Source organism: Populus euphratica, unplaced genomic scaffold (assembly GCF_000495115.2).
Source record: "Populus euphratica unplaced genomic scaffold, PopEup_1.0 scaffold1.1, whole genome shotgun sequence".
Lineage (NCBI taxonomy): Eukaryota > Viridiplantae > Streptophyta > Magnoliopsida > Malpighiales > Salicaceae > Populus > Populus euphratica.
In genome coordinates this window covers 7,318,108-7,338,310 of record NW_011499845.1, presented here as the reverse complement: position 1 = coordinate 7,338,310, position 20,203 = coordinate 7,318,108, and the positions used below count along the sequence as shown (strand labels likewise).

General features: G+C 33.9%; 2 protein-coding genes across 2 annotated transcripts; one reads left to right on the top strand and one right to left on the bottom strand.

Moving 5' to 3' along the window:
- The first annotated feature begins 613 nt into the window (after window positions 1-613).
- Window positions 614-2,666, top strand: LOC105126116 (pentatricopeptide repeat-containing protein At5g13770, chloroplastic-like). Its single transcript, XM_011026873.1, has one exon. The coding sequence runs from the start codon at window positions 676-678 to the stop codon at window positions 2,485-2,487; it is 1,812 nt and encodes a 603-aa protein (XP_011025175.1). The 5' UTR covers window positions 614-675; the 3' UTR covers window positions 2,488-2,666.
- Window positions 2,667-2,985: 319 nt separating this feature from the next.
- On the bottom strand, window positions 2,986-10,501 carry LOC105126107 (UBX domain-containing protein 7-like). Its single transcript, XM_011026864.1, has 10 exons — window positions 10,239-10,501; window positions 9,685-9,803; window positions 9,445-9,555; window positions 9,041-9,236; window positions 7,795-7,872; window positions 7,635-7,703; window positions 6,594-6,737; window positions 6,344-6,443; window positions 4,984-5,264; window positions 2,986-3,396 (listed from the first exon to the last, which is right to left on the bottom strand). Exons 1-10 carry the CDS (start codon window positions 10,344-10,346, stop codon window positions 3,235-3,237), a joined length of 1,368 nt encoding a protein of 455 aa, XP_011025166.1. The 5' UTR covers window positions 10,347-10,501; the 3' UTR covers window positions 2,986-3,234.
- Window positions 10,502-20,203: the final 9,702 nt, after the last annotated feature.

The following is a 20,203-nucleotide window of genomic DNA, read 5'->3' as shown; positions in this document are numbered from 1 at the left end:
ATGGGAGAAATTCATTTCAATTAATGAATAAACACATGGATAAGTATCAACTAAATAGATATATTTACAAAATAAATTTGAGATAGTGAAAGGATAATTCAAATTGTTGATATGTTGAAATGAAAGTCTCTTGAGATTTCAATAAAGTATTTAATTTAAATACAATAAGTTAAATAAATTATTTGAAATTGATATAGTATAAAACTTGATTTGATTTTATGGTTTAATTCATTTATTTATTAATCTAGATTAGAGTTTGATTAAGTTAAATTTAATATCAAATTTAGTTAAGAACTGACTTAATTAAATCCAATTAATATCATACTTATAATTTGATCGACCCCATTAAAATAGACCCGATTTGATTTTAAAAATAAAAAATAAACCACGTGTTTTCATTTTTTTTTACTGTTTAAAATTTATTTATTTATTTACAAAAAGAGATAAAACTTCAACTTTGGACTTAAGCGAGTCGCGACGTGGCTACTTTTAGAGCAGGTTATCTTTATGTACGGAAATCTTCCACGTGCCATGTCTCTCAGTGGCTCATAGGATCCGAACGTAGACGAAAAAAAATCCAGAGGAAGGGAAAGTGCGCATCACTATTTAACGGATTAATTATAATTTCATTTCATATGGTCTCAACAGTCCAAAAACTCTGAAACCTCATTTCCAATGGCCATTCCTAGTAGTTCTCCAGATTGGTCAGTACCTTCCATTAACTCTTGCAGAAAGCCTCACAAGGTTATCTTCACTCAAACATGCAAAAATCTTCACTTTCTCCCTCTTCCATGCTTCAATATTCCTGTTTTTCACGTGAATTCTTCTAGTTTTCCATCCCCTATCATAGAAGAAGAGTCATCCACGAATTCTCCTGTCATCCCATTAGACTTGAGACTTGAAGATACTCAACACTATCCAATTCCAGACCATTCAGACAAGTTAAATGATTTTTTATGTGGGGTACTGCGAGATCCCAAGTCTGAAGAACTAGCATACGAGTACTACAAGAAAGCAAAAGAAAAGCAAGAATTTAGGCCTGAAAGACCAATGCTAAAGCTTCTAATAAGGTACTTGATACAATCAGAGAAGTGGGGTTTGATTTTGTCAGTGGCTGATGATTTTAAAAAGTACAGTGTTTTGCCAGATAGCTATACTTTTTCAACACTAGTTAGTAGTTGCATTAGAGCTAGAAAATTCAAAGTTGTAGAGGGATTGCTTGAAATTTCTATATCTGATAGTAAAATTGCTGTTTTGGCTTTTGATTCAGCAATGAAAGGGTATAACAAACTACATATGTATGGGAGCACACTTTCTGTACAGGAAAAGATGAAATTAGCAGGCATTCCTTTGGATTCTGGGTGTTACTTCCAGACAATGAAGGCACACCATAAATTAGGAGATGCGGGGAGAGTTGTCGAAATGTTTAATGAGTTTGAAAGTAGAAAAATAGATTCAAAACCAATGATCTTAAGTCAAATGTACAAGATATTATGCGAGTCATTGGGGAGATCAGGCCAAGTTTTTGAAGCTCTTGAATACTTCAGAGACATGAAAAAGAAAGGGATTCTGGAGGACTCTTCAATTTACTCTTCCTTGATCTGTTCATTGGTAAATATTCGAGAAGTAAAGTTAGCTGAGGAGCTCTATAAAGAAGCTCAAGAGAAGAGAATGTTAAAGGATCCAGAAACTTTTTTAAAGCTTGTGTTGATTTATATGGAAGAAGGACAGATGGAGAAGACAGTTCAAATTGTCAAGGAAATGAAGGGTACTGCTAAACTGAAGGTGTCTGATTGCATTTTCTGTGCAATTGTCAATGGCTTTTCTAAAAGAAGAGGGTTCGATGCAGCTGTTAAAGTTTATGAGGAGTTGAAATATGATGGCTGTGAACCAGGACAGGTGACATATGCGTCTGTGATAAATGCCTATTGCCGAGTTGGGCTTTATTCTAAAGCTGAAATTGTGTTTTTTGAGATGGAGGCAAAGGGGTTCGACAAATGTGTCGTGGCATACTCCAGCATAATCTCGATGTATGGGAAAACAGGTAGGCCAAGAGATGCTATGAGGCTTGTAGCAAAGATGAAACTAAAAGGTTGTCAGCCTAATACATGGATATACAATTCTTTGGTGGACATGCATGGAAGAGCCAAGGATTTAAGGCGGGTGGAGAAGCTCTGGAAGGAGATGAAGAGAAGAAAAGTGGCTCCAGATAAAGTGACTTACACTAGTATTATAAGTGCTTATAGCAAGTCCAAAGAGTATGAGATGTGTGTGAGGTTTTTCCACGAGTATAGAATTAATGGGGGTGTGATTGATGGGGCTATTGCAGGAATTATGGTTGGAGTTTTCTCTAAAATTAGTCGGATTGATGAGTTGCTGAAGCTTTTGAGGGACATGAAATCTGAAGGAGCACCGATCGACGAGAGGCTTTATATATCTGCTACGAATGCAATGGTTGCGAAAGAGCTTAGAGGCAAAGTAACATAGATTGATTACACTAGCATTTTGTTCTAGTGAACAAGTACAATGAAGCAAGCGTTTTTGTTTTTTTACATGAAAAAATAGTAATTTCATCATGTGAATAAATTACAAACAAATTGATATTCTTGTATCCAGATCAAATAAATATGTGAAAATTACAATATACGATTTTAGAAGTTGCTTGAGAACATCAGTACGTGGATGTTTATTGACACAACATCTAGTGCTTATGATAATATGGGAAACTAGAAAATATATATCAGTTATTGTTCATTGAAGCTATCTGTGTAGAAATTAGTTACAACACTCTACATGTACTGGTTTGATTTATTGTAAATCAACAAGAAAATAGTGATTCGGTTTCTCTCAATCAGTTAATGTTTCGTAGATCTATCTCCACACGATAAAAATAAGATTCAGAAGTTTGTCCTTTGCTGCTTGGTTTATGTTTCTAATTCTTTTCTTTTTTTTCTTCTTTTTCCTCTGCCTCAACTTTACTGATCGTGCATTAAATTGCATCCTTCCCATCAACTATTAAATATCCATCTGCGAAAGCCACAAGAGCAGCAGTAGTGCATTACATCGATTGTAAATTCTTGTCCAATACATAACAGTATGTACACAGTAAATAATTTTAAATAGGACTCGATGGCTCCATAGGTCAACTTTCCAAACAGAGCAAAAAAGGACCAGACATGTACGAAACTTCAACCAAAAGTCTTGAAAACAAGAGTAAGGTCTTGAAGTTTGATTTCAATCCCAAGCAACCGAGATCATAGAGTTGGCCAAGCCCGACTCCCCAAAGGTCATTTTACTATCGTAATCCAGCCTCTTTGCTCCTGGAATTGCCTCCGTCAAACGAAACAGCTTTGTCCCAGCTTCTTCTAGTTGAGAATAGCAAAATGACCATAGCAGCTGAAGAAAGAGTAAATCCCAACTCAGAAACTAATGCATTTCATCTGGAATAAAACATTAGTAGATCCCTACTATATTAATCTGCAGAGCAAATTTCTTACAGTGCAGTTGCACAAGGAGCGCCCATCTCAAGCATGGCACAGATAGAATATCTCTATTCAAGCACGTTACTCACCATGACAATAAAAAAACACGAAATAAATCATGCAACCCATCTCCCCACCCTCCCACGCAGATAAAGTTTAATGATAAAGTGGTGTGGCCACTTTATCATTCTCCAGTTACAAACTACACTTTGACAAAAATCAGATAGCATGGTTCCATTGTTTATTGTAATTACAGAAGAGTGAAACCTAATGCAAGGGAAAAAGTGAACATATCCTGAAGCACTCCAATATAAGCTGAACTCAATTACAAAGGGTCATGGTTATTAGACACTTGAAACCGAAACAGTCAAGAAACTGGATCAACAGGCTGGTGATTCAACTAGCAGATCGATTATAACTAAAAAGAGGGAAAACAAAATAAACAAGCAGTAGAGAAAGGAGAGCAGCCAGATGACATGATACAAACAAAGAGTCACAGTTTGCATAGAATAGGATCTATAACTCAAGAGAAAGCGCGTACTAAAATAGCATACATAGTTGCTGAAAGTTAAGGTACCACAAATAAAGCATTAGATTGATAAACAAAACCCAAGAGAAAGCATCAATGTTTTGACAAAAGGCACTTCAATCGTATTGGCATGGATAAAGCGAGCACAGCCAATTAGTACAGGGTTTCCTTGTGCAATGGACGCCACTGAACAAAAACCATCTCACACCCAAAAAAATAAAAGAAATAAAGAACAAGATGCAATTATTTCAAGTGTCAATCACCTAGAAAAAAATGAGCAGCAAAAAAGAAAAAAAAAACAACCATTTTAATCAAGAATATGTCAAATAAATCCATTTGAAGCAACCATTTTATCTGGATTTCTTAAACAGTCTAATGGAAGACCTGGCCAGTTCAATGCAGTACACTGGTCTACCTAGCTGAGATAAGCTGGCCAGATATACCAAAATTGTTCATCCATGTACTTGTGATTCAAAACAACTAAGGCATATAGAAAGTATTCTACAAGTCTAACCAAGAATGTGTCAATTGCAAAAATTTTGCACCATGCCATAGCTTTTGGTGAGAACACCAACTGCTAGTTTTAGTACCTATTCACCTAGGTTATGTGCCTGAGATTGAGTAACTAAGCACGCAAATAAGAATGGGTAAAATGTACACAGAGAAAAGGCCACAACATTAACCCATAGTTGTAAAACTCAGACCAACTTGGCATGTCAACTCGAGACCCAATGCCTGGACCCGTACGGGTTGAAGAAAAAATAGAAAGAAAAAACCCCATCCCACCTAGTCAAAAACCTAGGGTGATTTGCTCACCTGGTCAAAACCTGGCCCTCAACCTATTGTCTATTTAAAATATAAATATATGATCCATTTAAAAAAAAAATTAGGGGTCACCCCTTAGGTCAGGTTTTACAACTATGCATTAAATGAGCATGGATAGCCTAAGTACAAATAAAACAAGGTTCTCACCTGTATTGGATCAGTTTTCAAGAAATTTCTCTGGACTCTACGTCCATCAGGAAGACGAATTCCAACCCTACACAGGAGACTCTTATCACCGCTGGGTTCTTCAGGTAGAGGTGGATACATTGGCATCCTACTTGAACATTTTTCTTCCTCCTGAGTGGTACTGGCTTCATCTTTATCATTGGAAGCAACTGCACTGGACTCTTTCATGCTCTCCATTGAAGCAGCTAATGCCTTTTGCACTTCCTTGTCTTCTTCATTAGTTTCATAAGCAGGCACCGGAGCTGAAAATTATGTATAGTTATATGCAGAGGCAGACACAATGAATCAACCTTCATAAAGAGGACAGAGGATCACACCACACCTACTGCACATGCACACATTGAGAAACAAGCACACAATACATGCACATGAACGCATGCACACACCTCATAACATTTGTAGATACAAGGAAAAATTGGAATCTTATAATAAATAAAAGAAATAAAAGACAAAAACACTTTTCTCCTCATGCTTAAAATTACTAGAATCTATGTGTTTTGGTAAAAAAGAACTTAACTGCCCTGGTACAAGCAAATTATTTGATGAGAGCTTGGTAAATTGCAGAGACATGTTGAGCTTCAGAATAAATTTACACTAAATGTTAGGGTACCATAAATTTCCACAAATAAATACTGTTGCATCCATTAAGTCCATTTTGTTTGACAAAATATGTTTGATAACTTCCACCCTGACAGCTTACATGAAGGACATTTACATTCAAGAAATGACAGTACAAACATTCAATGAGGCAGCTTGAGCCTCAAGAAAAATTGGACCATCAAGATTGAACCGCATAAAATGCACCAACTTGAGAAAAATCCAGTGGAACACTACATAAATATGTATATATAATTCTTAACAGAATGTAAGAGAATAAAAATTTATCCACTGCATTTGGTGATTGGCAATGAAAATCAAAATGTGAAGAATGAAATGAGATCAAGAAGCGCCCATGCAACTGAATTCTCAAATACAAAATTTAAGAGCCCAATATACCAATTTATGGGAGAAAATTACTTTTAACAAAAGCATTGAACTTTGTCATATCAGATGCCATGAAATTAGATTATAACTCACATCCTATCACCTCCACCATAGTCATTATCACTTAATAATACCACCATTGGTCATTCAACAAGTATCACAATAGATAACAGCACCCAGGACATCGTGGTTAAATATTGAAATTTATAAACATCTAGAAATGGAACGCTATGGAAGGTACAAGAATTAGTTTTCATGTATAAGATAACTCGTCTACAATTCTCCAATTAAATAATCCATCATCACAAATTCAACAACATTAGCATGCATAACTGACCTTTGCTTTTTTGCGGAGTCAGAGAACTGCCCCTTAGACGTTTATGAGACAGGGTTTTGTGATGATCCCTTGGGCCACCATCCATGAATGGTACCAGATCCTACAAGGTTGAGCATGTGTTTCCTCATATCAGTGGAACAACAAATTGAAAGTTGGATTAAATTTTAACATGGGAAGTTCCCCTCTTCTGTCAACAATTTTTCAACATGATTTATCAGAGAAAGTATTAAAATACACACAAAGAGCGCACCTCCAGCAAACTCTCAGGCTGTACCATTCCAACCCATGAGTGCATTTTTTGACCTGTGATTGGGTCGATTACTAGGACTACTGGTATAGAATCCAATTTGTAATATGTACAAACTTTCCTTCCCTCACTTGTATCATCATATACCTACATCCACGAACCATAATAAGAAAGATGAGTGCTAGCTATGAATCTTGACATTCATCGAACAAAAGAAACTGATTCATATTTCCAAATACTGTGACTCCACGACATCACTATATATCATAACTGATTAAAACAGCATATAAGTACCTATTGCAACATTGCATACATGAAACATTAGTGGAATTTCAGCAAACACATCATGCAAAATACTCCATGGTTCTATTTATATGTTCATCGCTAGATATATTTCCTTTTTTGAATCCTTTTGTTAATCAAAGATCATCTTGGGACAGTGGATAAAAGGACTATCAACAGCTAACAGTCCTACCTCAATCAGCCATAATAATCAGAGGGGTGAATTTAAACCCTCGTATAGTCTCAAGATGGCCGGAATGGATACATGTTTGATTTATTAAGTCCTCAACTTAACCTTTTAATGATTCCAGACAAGATCAAATATCACATTAATAAAAATGAGAACATGTTTCTTTTCCCTTTCCTGTTACCTTAAGCATCTCCACAGGAAATAGTTCTTGCTTCTATTCCTTGAATCAATTAATCAATAGTGTTTCCCTTCTCAACAGGGTCTGCTCAGGAATAGATTGCCCTATCCTAACTCCTAACAATCTCATACCTCAAAACTCAAAAAAAAACATGAACACAAACACAGAGAATCAATAAGGCCATGCAAGGCCTATGTTGGAATTTAATAAGTTGGAAAACAAGTCCTTTATTACTTGTATGGCATGATAAAGACACAGTCGACTTTTTAAACCAATTCCCATCATGTTCTTATGAATTTTAGTGGGTTTCATGGAAGCTACACGCATTGATAGCATTTCATAGCACTGCGTAGAAAAGAAAAATTAGGTGCTTGAACTAAATCATGATACTCACCTGCCAGAAGATAAAATTGGTACTTATTGTTTGAGCAACAGCTTCATTTGCCCATGTATCCCGATTTAACTTCAGAAGACAATATTTAAAGCATCAAAATCAAGATTCAACATTAAACATAATGGAACATTTCTAGGTTGCAGAATCATTTGAAAGCTACCATATGAGAGCTGAACTCCTTTGTGGATTGCAAGTTCACTAGAAGCCATTTGTCCTGAACAGAAGAAGCATCCTTTGCCTGGATTCAAAAATGATAGAATTTTCAATCAAATAAGTCAAATAGAAAAATACCAAATGATACCAGATAAAGAATTCACATTTATTAAGGATGCACATCAAGGTTGATGTGGAACCAGAAAGACAAGAAGCCAAGGCCAAATTAATGCCACCAATGATAATAACATGACATAAATTCCACTAAAACAATACAGGCACATCCCGTCAAGGCTTCACACTTAGTCATTCTCCAACTACACCAACGGTGATTCAACCCAATCTTCACTACACACAGGTCTCCTCTAGGCCTACAGATTGAGAAATGGCAGGAGAACAAACTGGAGAAAATTAATTAAAAAAAATTCTAACATAGGATTAGCTAAGCTTAAGATGATGTTTTCTCAATCTCTTTCAAATTTCAACTCTGGTTAAACCATAGGACTTTTATAGTTAGTATACCAGCATACAAAACTAACTAACATGAGCATCAAGATCTAGAGCGATATACTTTAAGCTTTGCTCTTTGGTATATCAAGGCCATGGAGTTGTTAAAATCACAGGGAAGTGAAGCATTCCTTTGTATCAAACATGTTTCTTAATAAATTCAAAGTTTTCTTCCTTAGATTAGTTTTTTGCAAATTTCTGGTGTGGACTCTTCTTTCAGTTAATTCCAAACTATAGAGATACAGAAAGACTTAAAAAGAGATCGGTAGGTATTTAGATACCTATCTAACTATTATGATGATTCTATTTAAACTCAAAGAAATTCTGATCCAGAAACGAAAATCCAACTCCAGAGGAAAATAAAAGAAACTCTAAGTCCAGAATTAAAAAAAAAAATTCAAATTGCAATATTATTTCTTAGTCCCTTGATTGCACACCAAACAAGGAATGCAATTGGAAAAAAAAAAAGGGGTGTGTGTGTGAATAATTAATGAAACAACAATTCACGTGACGGATATAGCCAACACCAAGATCCCAATTGTACTCTAAAATCATGCCTTCAAGCCATTTTCCAGAATTCTAGGAAATTTAAACTGCGGCACGTGTTGTGTCAGAATCGTACAAAACCCGATACTTCAACATAAACAGCAACAAGTAACCAGTGCAACTAACTGGAGCCATTAAAACTGAATAATAAATATTTCAATTAAATCATGAAGCAACAGACTCAAAGAAAATCCCTTTACCTTTTCAAATGATCCATGGAACATCAAATGAAAAGGAGGTCGATATAAAGAAGCAAGATTATCTCGAGGGTTATCTATTGTGGATGTAGAACCTTGGTCTGATTCCCAGACCCCAGAATGTTTCATTTCCTCATCAAAGTTGCGAAATGCAATCAATGAACTGGCTTCATGTGGTGGGTGTCCCATCCTTGATGCTCTAGATTAGGTGAACAAAAAGGAAGTAACCATTACCGGACAAAATAACCAACGAGGGATGAAATAAACAATGACTAACCAGAAAGACAGGGACAGGGAGCGCATGTTAGTTGCATTTGAAAAACATGTGCTGAAATTTTCAAGGAAACACATAAAAAAAGAAAAAGCATTACAGAAACACAATATGTGGGCATACATGGATAACATACCCATATAACATGGCATCGTCATAGAGGGTATCCCTCACAACAGGTAAAGGAGCACGTACTTCCTCTCCACCACTAGGTCCAACGTTTTCATTTCCGAAGTCCTTCAATCCACTGAAATAATTTGTCACCACCAAACCGATATTAAGGAAAAATGAAACTAAACCAACACAAACCAACAAATTCAATATCAAACAAATTGATCTCTGAACAATCAGAAAATAAAGCACGCCCCTGAAATACCTTTCATGTACATCTGTCCGGGTTTCAGTTTGAGGAGGGTGTGACGCAGATGCAACCACCCCACCTTCATTCCCTACATAAAATAACTGGATAGCATCTTCAAGCTTCCAGCTTGTGGCCTGTCCACCCCCAACATTCCACCATCAATCGAGTTTAATATAAGAACAACACTTCATCACCAAAATTATATACAAGCACATACCACAACAACACTAGTATTTAGACCAAGGAGAGATTCAAAAAGACTTAGTTATAAGATTCCTCAATGCAGACAGCTTGACAACCAAAAGCAGTCGAAGAACTTGTTAATGTAGGACAGCACAAGCTCAAAAACATAAAAAGTGATAAACTTTGAGCAACGAAAACATACTATTACGCTTCGAAAAATAAATAGCAAAACAAAAAACTGATGTTTTTAACCTCAGCCAGAACCCTATGCTTGCTAAACTACATAAAAAAATCACAGATTCAATTCATAACTGAAAAGAGAGGGGGGGGGGGGGACAAAGGGGGGGGAGACAAAGAGAGAGAAGGAGAAGGAACTGATGGAAAACCTGCAGGAACTGACGGGCAGTCTCGGCAGTTTGGCCAACTGCGATCTCGAGGAAGGAAGACACCATACTCTGCTCATCATTCGCAGATAACATTCCCTCCATTGACATTACAAATCCAAAACCCTAATTTTATTTAATTTGACTTCAAATTTGATCAATCAATCACGCAAAGAGAATAAATTAAACTCCAGCAATCTTCACTCTTCCACACTATTTTAGAGAGGGAGGGAGGGAGTAGGAGGAGGTTGATGGAGAATGCGACCTTTTATTCTTATTTATATAATTTATGCAATCCGAAGATATTTCGGAATTTATGGAATAATTTATGAAAATACCCTTTTATCATTATTTATGCCTCCGACTCCCAGGAAATCGGGGGTATTTATGTAATGATGTGGGAACAGAAAGTGATTTTTTTTTTTTCCTTGATTTTGATAATTGTTTTGTTTTTTTGGGCTAGTGGTAGTTGAAAACTGAAAGGCATCGACCTCTTGGGTAAGAAGAATTTATTCCGTCCAAGGAGAGAGATCATCATGAGGATAGAACAAGGCCCGAAGAACAAGGCCCATTATGATGCCTGCAACTGTCTGGTCTGAGCCCTGTCACCAATCCATGACCAGCTCTAGCCAGTCTATATCTCTAAATGGGTCACCGTTGTCCCCCGTCCCTCTTATCTTTTATATATATACAAGAAAAATAAAAATATTTTTCATGAATTATAAACTTGGCCTTATTTTAGGAAATTGAACATCGTTACACAGTCGATGATCCGGTCAAACGACGTTTCCTTTTTTGTTTTTGTTTTTTCTTTATCAGCAGCCGTTTTGAAACGACAGGTCCTCCTCCAGTTTATGCCAAAAGGCTTCAAGCAAAAATATGGATTTATCGAACGAGGCAGACGAGTTTTTCCCCATGTAACCCCATCTTCTTTTCAAAAGAAGGGAAACCTTTTCCCTGTGGCCCTAGCTCAAAACCAAATCCTGACCGTCAATCGATAACCAAAAAAAAAAAACTTGATGGGCCCACGCACGGATAGATTAATCCACCCGGGTTCCAAACTTTAGTTTCCATTAGTTAAGTGCACGCGTTACTTTATAGTCTCAATTATTTTTTTTATAAAAAATATCAAAATAACCTAACTAACGACTTGAGAACTTGGAGTTGGAGTCACCCAATACTCTTGCATATAGCTGCAATGTTAGGTCTAGTAATAATATTTATAATGGTAATAATAATATTTAGTTTATTTAGTTCAAGTTTTTATATTTTTTAATCTTTTTAAAAAACAAATTTATTATTTTTTAAAATAATATTTTTTTAAATTTATTAATGATAATAATAATAATAATAATAATTCTTCAAATTAAATCTATGATTTTTTTTCAATATTAATAATATGTCTTAAAAATTTATTAATTATTATATTAATAATATTATCAAGCTTGTCTGACCTAAGTTTAAGTGAATCTGACTACAACACCATGATCAAAAGTTTTAAACCTTTCCTAAATGTTAAATTTAAGAGTTTTGGATATGCCTACAATACTATAATCAAAAGTTTTGAGCCCCTTTTAAATACTAAATCCAAAAGCTTTGAATCTAATTGGAATGTCAGACTTGTTAGACTTAGATCAGGATACTAGACACTAGAACCTTGGATCCTGACACGGGACTAGACTTAGATCAGGATACTAGACACTAGAACCTTGGATCCTAACACGGGACTAAAGAGCATTAGGTTCGGATACCAGACTATAGAGTCTTAAGTCAAGCGAGACTGCAAGACCCAAGCGACTTAGGTCTATACCCTTGCCATACCCAAGCAACTTGGATCAAATGTTCCTTTCCAACCCTAAAAAGTTAATGATAATAATAACTATAACTATAATAACAATTGATTTTGTCCTTCAAATCCAACCTATGTATCTTTCGATACTAATAATATATATTTCAAATTTAATAACATTAATAAATTTAATAATATTAATAATAATATTTAACCTGTTTGACTCAAGTTCTTACAATTTTTAATTTTTTGAAATCAAATTTATAGTTTTTTTCAATAGTAAGCATATTTTTTTTCAAATTTATTAATGATAATAATTTTAATTTTTAATTTTATCTTTCAAATTAAAAGCATATTTTTTTTCAAATTTATTAATGATAATAATTTTAATTTTTAATTTTATCTTTCAAATTAAATCTATGGTTGATTTTTAATATTAATAATTTTTTTATTTTTTAATATTATATTAATAATATTAATTATAATAAAAATAATAATATTCATGACATTAACAATAATATTAAACTTGCTAGTCCAAAAACATGTGAGGCTAGTTATAACGTCAGATCTAAAAATTCTGAGCCCCTTTTAAATGTCATATTCAAGAACCTTGGGGCTTGCTATAACACTAGACCTAAGAGCCTTGGGTCCTGATGACAAACTCAAGAGTTTTGGATCAAACACAAGATATAAGAGCCTTGGGTTCGAACACCCAACCAAAGATCCCTAGGCTGGATGCCTAACTCAAGATTTTTAAGCAAAGCGGGGTTGCAAGACCCCATGGACTTAGGTCTAGAAAGAGATGTTAGATTTTAAGTTAACAATAACAACAACAATAGTTGATTTTATCATTCAAATCAAATCCATGTTTTTTTTTTAATTTAATAACATTTATTTGAAATTTAATAATAACAATGAATTTAATAATATTTATAATAATATTAAACTTGTATGATACAAATTTTTATAGTTTTTGATTCCTTCAAATAAAATTTATTGTTTTTCTTCCATAATAATAATATATTTTTTAAAATTTATTAATGATAATTATAATTATAATAAAAATAATAATATTAACCTCGTCTAATTTAAGTTTTTATAGTATTTAATCCATTGAAATCAAATTTATAGTTTCTCTACCATAATAATAATATTTTACTTCAAATCTAATAATAATAATAATGATTTAAATTTACTCTTCAAATCTAACCTATGATTTTTTTTAATATTATTATTAATTTTCTAATTATTATATTAATAATAATATTTTTAATATTAGTAATAGTATTAAACTTGTTTACTCAAGTTTAAATGAGTCTGGTTGCAATACCAGATTTAGAAGCCTTAGGTCTAAATATTGAACCCAAGTATAAGCTTTGAGATCTGATATTGTAGCCAGTTCAAGACTTTTGAGTCTGGCCTTACATATCAACCCAAGATTTTTGAATCTGATATCAGAACTCAAGGTTACTAGGTTTTACTTCTGAACCTATAGCTCCTGTGTCAGGTAGTCTAATTAGACCCAACTATCTTGCGCAAGACCTCTAGTACAGGTCTACAAATATAGGCACATAAGTCGATAAACCTTGTGAGGAGTGCAGACTTACGTGCCTGGGTCAGCCCAGGTCTGCTAATCCCTGTAAAAATTAAAATCATATTTTCTGCTTACCCAGGTAAGCAGGTGTGTGCCTCGGCAAGGGTTGCAGATTTTCGCACCTGGTTTATAGTTTCTTGCACCAACAATCATATCTTTTATACTAGCAATAATATTTTTTTTCATATTTAATAATAATAATAATAATAATAGTTAATTTTATTTTTCAAATCAAATTTTTGGTTTCTTCTTTGTAGAAATAATTTTAAAAAATAAATTATTTTTTCTTTGTTTTAAATTATTTATTTTATATTCTCAAATTATTTTAATGTATTAATACTAAAAATAAATTTAAAAAATAAAAAAAAATTATTTTAATATATTTTTTAATTATATTTGATTTAAACTTTAAATTCTTTATTATATACGCATATAATTATATTTGATTTAAACTTTACATTCATTATTATATACGCATATAATATCTTGGCACTCGAACATTCAACCTCAAACATTTTTTATGTCCTAACCACATCATCCATTGACATTGGATCTCTAACCTTGGTGCCAGGAACAAAACGTTATCGCCTAAGCTTTCTCTTTACTATATTATTAGACTCAACGCTACTAGGGTTTGAAAAGTTTATATATAGTTGACATTTGCAGAAGTCACCATCAGAGGAAGCACGAGTAGCAATGGAGCTGGAATGATAGAAAAAGAGATCTCAACTAGCCGATAACCCCTTAATTAACCCAGTACAGGTCAACAAGTACTATTCTATGCTTATGATCCTGCTGCATCTGTATGCTAAGCACTCACAGGATGAATATTATAACCTCACTGCTGTCATTGATGGAACAAGCTATGATTTATTATGTTGCCTGTTCCTTTATCTGCGTTCTTCGTGCTGCACAATATGGAGCTTTGATGCTTATCGAAAATAAACAAGTATATTTTATTTTTCATAAAAGTGTAGCTTGCCATTGCACTCCTCGAGCTTGTCTCATCGAATTCTATTCTCACAAAAAGTTGGTGCGCCCGTGCGAACTTTAAGGACGTGTCAAGAAACTCTTGCCATACACGACGAACTTCTCTTCGGAAAGTGAAAGCAATGTCCGAGAAGGGACTAGGACAATTGCTGACTGTCGAAGGACAATAATATGTTTATATTATGCATATGCTTTTGTGGAATTTTTATTCTATTGGATTTCTTTTTGGAGCGATGTGCGTGTAATTCACCTAATCCTTGAAAAGCTTCTGTAATGACTGTGTATGTGTAATTTTTCTAGTAAAGTCTGAAGGGTGATGCAGCCAAAATCTTTTGTACTAGTTGTTTAATTATTGTTTATTAGAAGTCTAGAGAAAAACACCTCCGCTTTAATGCAGGTTAAATTGTGTGGACAGATGGTTACCGACAAAAGGCTTCTTAGCATAAACTAATCGAGGAGGGGCCAGAGCTCTAATCACCTCCAGCCGTGGTTTCTTAACCTAAAAAAACAAAATTATTTTAACCTAAAAAACCAAAATTATCTTTCAACATTTGATCTCATAACTCAAGTTACTAGTTCGACAAGTTAATTTAAGTTTTTTTAAGACTTAGTTTTTTTTTATCAATTTTATCTTTCAATATTAAATTTACTTATCCTAGTCTCATAAATTACATTATGAGTTTAAAGAGTTAACTAATATTTTTTTTGTTGATTTTTTTCTTATTTCTATCTTTTTAACATTTGGTTGATATAGAATTAAATTTCATAATTTTTTATTCAATTTATTTTATATGAGGTTATTTTGGTCTTATTATCTAAGTTATTGGTTTGACAAGTCATCTCATATTGACTCAATTTTTTTTTTTTAATTTCATCTTTTAACATAGGGTTTGTTTATTCTAGTCTCATGACTCAGGTCACATGTTTAACGGGTTAAATTGGCTTATTTTGTCTCTTTTTTAATTATTTTTTTTAATTTTATCCTTTAATATTTGATTGATTGATTTAGAATTAGGTTTTATATTTTTTTTTATTTATTTTCTATCAGGTTATCTTAGTCTCATTGCGTGAATCATGGGTTTAACAAGTCAACTCAGGTTGATTCAGGTTGTTTTTTTTTTTTTAAATTGTTTTTTAATTCCATTCTTTAACATTTGATTGATTGAGAATTTGAATTCATAATTTATTTTGATTTGTAAATAAAATTATGACTTTGATAGATAACAATAGTTAACTCGAGTTGTTTGTTTTTAATTATATTATTTAATATTGGGTTGGTTGAGAATTAAATTTTCATAATTAGTTTTGATTTGCTTTTATAAGTTATCTTAGTCTTATAATTCAGGTCACAGATTTGATATGTTAACTAAGATTGATCTAGGTCAATCCAATATGTTTTTGTCTCAATATTAAAAAAATAAGATGCCATCTTGAATTTTATTTTGATCATACTATATTTTTAATGATCATTGAGATTATCTTTGAAAATGTCAATTTGACTAGGCTATATAAAATCAATTCCTATATGATTTAATTTTTTTTATTAAAAAAATTTAAAAATACTTAGATAATTTTTTAAAATTAAAAATAATAATTCAACACATAATGTGATGAGAACCAATGATCTAATGTCATTACTATTTTATCATCTTTTATATTAATTATATTACTATTGTTCTTAGCAAAAATTATGAATTGGCAAAACATGACAGGTGTATAGAACAATATAGAGAATTAGACTTTATTTTTTTTTACTGAAAAATATTTTTATTTTTGAAAAATAATTTTTATGGAAAGTGAGTTTTTTTAAATAGATTATTTTTTAATTTTAACAATATCATGGAAAGTCAGATCGGAGTTCGACAGCGCTGGATTCTGGCCGAAAGGTATAACAGAGTCTTGGCTTAAAACCCAGCTGATGAGCCAAAGGCTCAACAGGCTAACCATTCTACCAAAATGGTAACACTCATCCTCAGGCAACTTAGCTCCAAACCGGGTTCTGCCCAACTTGCTGGGAATATATGAGAAACTGTGCACTTCGTTCACCGCGCTGGACAGGTTTACACTATTTATTCAGCAAATAAGTAGTCTCTTTACACTAATCGAAATTTTGCACGTATTTACACTGTTCTAAAATTTATAAATACTTATTTTCTACAAATATTTGCATCACACTGGACAATTGTTTTCCAGGAAGAAATTCCCCTGTTTGTAACTTTACATGAACTAACCAGACAAAGGCTTCAATCTTTCGAGGAGTCAAAGATTTCAGTCACTTCCCAGCAATACTGGATCAATAACACAGGTCTTTGTTTTATAGGTCCCTTTTCCACCATGTTCCCAAATTCATCTATCCTTCATGTCTGCACACATTACAACCTCTGAAATCGAAGCATACAGGTCTGACACCTGCTGAAGTTCTGTATCCCACAGCTGCCTTCTTCACTTAAAGCGCCAGACCAGCTAGAACCATTCCATTCACCCATTTCGGCAACTCTCCAATCTGTATTAGCTGCCAATCTATATAAACTAGGTAATAATGGTTGCAAACTTGTATCTCCAACCCGCACATCTTTCTAAAAGGATACGGACAAGCCATTTTCAATACTGAACTCAAAATCATTGTTTAACACCCATGAACAAGTGCTTGAAGAAGAGCAAACAGAGCAAATATCCTTCCAATATGGAGATAGCTGACCTGAAAAACACGGGAAGCCATTTTCAATAACCAGCTTATATTTTTCAAGAATAAAGGATTGCCATTTAGAAGAGCTAGCACCACTTAGACTCCAAAATCCACTTGAAAAGTAAAATCCTTGTTTTTCCCTCCCGGAGAACCAAACCCAATACCCCTGCTCTTTTTTAGTTTCGACAGTCCCACACTGTAAGAACGTTCTCTGAAGAGAAATAAACTTCTTGGCCACCAGTTTCGGCATTTTAAATAAGGTGAGATAGTGTCCGACCAACCAAAGACACAAATTTACTTTTACAAGACAGAAGATCACTCCTAACTTTTTCCATCTCTGGCTTCCAAGTTGAAACATGTCTTGGACTAGCACCTAAAGGCAGACCCGAGTAAAAGAATACACTCGGCATCCCGGAACTTCTGCCGTACTAGAACAGAATTCAGAACCCACATTCGAATCCAATAAGTGAGCTGTTATGAGAATTCACCATCAATTCTGATCACAACTCAAACTACCTTAACAACCTCTTCACAATCAATAATTTTTAAAGTGATGCTGGATAGAAAATGTCAGTATCATCAGCATACTTCAAAAGAGAAATGCATAAACTTCCACTCAAATTCAGCCCGTTAAGAGTACCCTTCTCTGCTGCTCTTTTAAACAGAACAGATAAGCCCTCAATTATTACAATATCAAAAAGAAAAGGGGACAGGGGATCTCCTTGCCGAATCTCTTTTTTCTAAATTGAATTCAGTAGCTGGAGACCCATTAATTAAGATAGACATTCGAGTAACGAAGACACATTGTTGAATCCAAGCAATCCATATACGCCCAAACCCTATACAACTGAACACATGAAGCAAACATGCCCACCAAACAGGGTCATAGGCCTTCTGAAATCTATTCTGAAGATAAATCCACCAATTCTTCTCCTTTTCATTGGCAATCAAGGAACTATACAAAGTTTGCCTCCTTGGTATGAAAGCTGACGGAGAGTCTCTGGCTACTCCATTCATAACTTTCCTGAGCCGAAGAGAAAGAACCTTAGCAGATATCTTATACAGACCATTAACTAAGCTGGTAGCCCAAAATCCGAGAAAGTGGCAGCACCAGTGAACTTAAAATGTGTTGATAATTCTTTTTGGCAGAATACCAAATCTGAAAAAAGTCAGAAACCATATCGAAGGCATACATGACTTAAAACCAAGTGAGACGCTTATTTTATTAAGAGGAGAAGTTGTATCCATCCGGTTCCAAGGCCTTAAAACTATCACAGCTCCAAGATGCATCCTTCATCTTTTCAACAGTGGCAATTCTCTCTAGGATAGAGTTGATTATGCACTTGACTTCTTGAAAACCGTCTTTTCCAATTACTTGCCTGTCCCTCATGATGCTACTAAAAGAACTGGAAAAAGCAGGAGTGACTTCACCTTTAATCAAACTCGGTTCAGAAAAAGGAATTGGTATGCACAATCTTATCAATTTTGTTTTTTCTTCCACTAACAGAAGCTGCCATATGAAAAAACTTCGTGTTCCTATCGGGATTTAAGCTGCCAATCAACTGAATTTCACAAGCAATAGTTGTGCAAGGACTTAATTCATTTAGCTGGATGATCCTGTGCTCACAAGATCAACATATCCTACCACAAAACCTAACAAACCGATCATTCTAATAATTTTCTTTTTAGAGAAGTACTCTTCTTCTTCTTCTTCTTCTTCTTCTTCTTCTTCTTTTAATCCTAATCCTTAAAGGTAACCTTTTTCAATATCAAGACTATCTAATTAAACTAATAAAAAAGGCAATCAATTGCCGGCCTAACCTGTCATATTGTCCTCAATTCACTATTCCACGCTAAGCTTGATTAAATCAAATCGAATGATTTCCTTAAATTTCTTATAAAGACCGTCAGATATCGCCAGGGCTGATATTCGGAGCATTTAATATTTTTTTCTAAATGCTAAATTTAAAATCTGAAATTAAAAAATCGATAAACCTCTTTAATTATCAAGAACAACCCTTTAACATTGATTGGAATTCAATTTAATTGCACTAAAGCAAACCTAGCACCAATAAATAATTTATATTGTTGGACAACCCACATGTATTGGTGTTGAAAGAAGAAATGCTTCCCTATATGGCCAATTAATGGCGAAAAAAGTGGCAAAATAAATCCAGGTATAAAAATTTGAAGTGGAGCTTGATGTAGAGTGACATGGAGTCCCACAATCTAATAACACCCACCAACTAGACCATGGTTCACAAAGTTAAGTGCACACGCCAAGTAAAAACAAAGGTTTTCAGTAAAAGTGACTAGATTTAATTGATAAGAGGCTATGGACGTTTGACTGACTTATAGACGGCAATTTTGCGACCATTTTCAATATGTGGCCAGGCCACATTTACCAGTCTAGTCTTTAAAAGAAATATAAATAATGACTTGCTGCCACTACTTTGCAATTGCATGATGGCAACTCAAGAAAAAAAAAGAAGGCAAATAAAGCCATTGGCACAGAGGTTTCGACGCAATGATTTGCAGGGTGTCTTCGACACTAGAAAAGATAATGAAAACCCAACAAAAAAAATAAATAAAAAGACTCACCTGTCGAATTTTGAATGGCCTCTAGGTCACAGTACGAAATATGAAAATGGAGCCCTACTTTGATTTAAGAGCAACTTATAAAACTTCAAGATTCACTAAAACTTTAATTAAATTATTATTATTATTATTTGTTTTTGAGCTGCATGGGTTGGCCAAGTTTGCCTGAGTGCATTGGCCTGGCGCATGCAAATCCTACTATTTTTTTTTTTGTAAAGGATTTTGTATTTCCTTTTTCTATTTAATATTTTGTTTTCAAATTTATTAGGAATCTCAAATTTTTATTTTTATTATTTTTATCAATTTTCTTT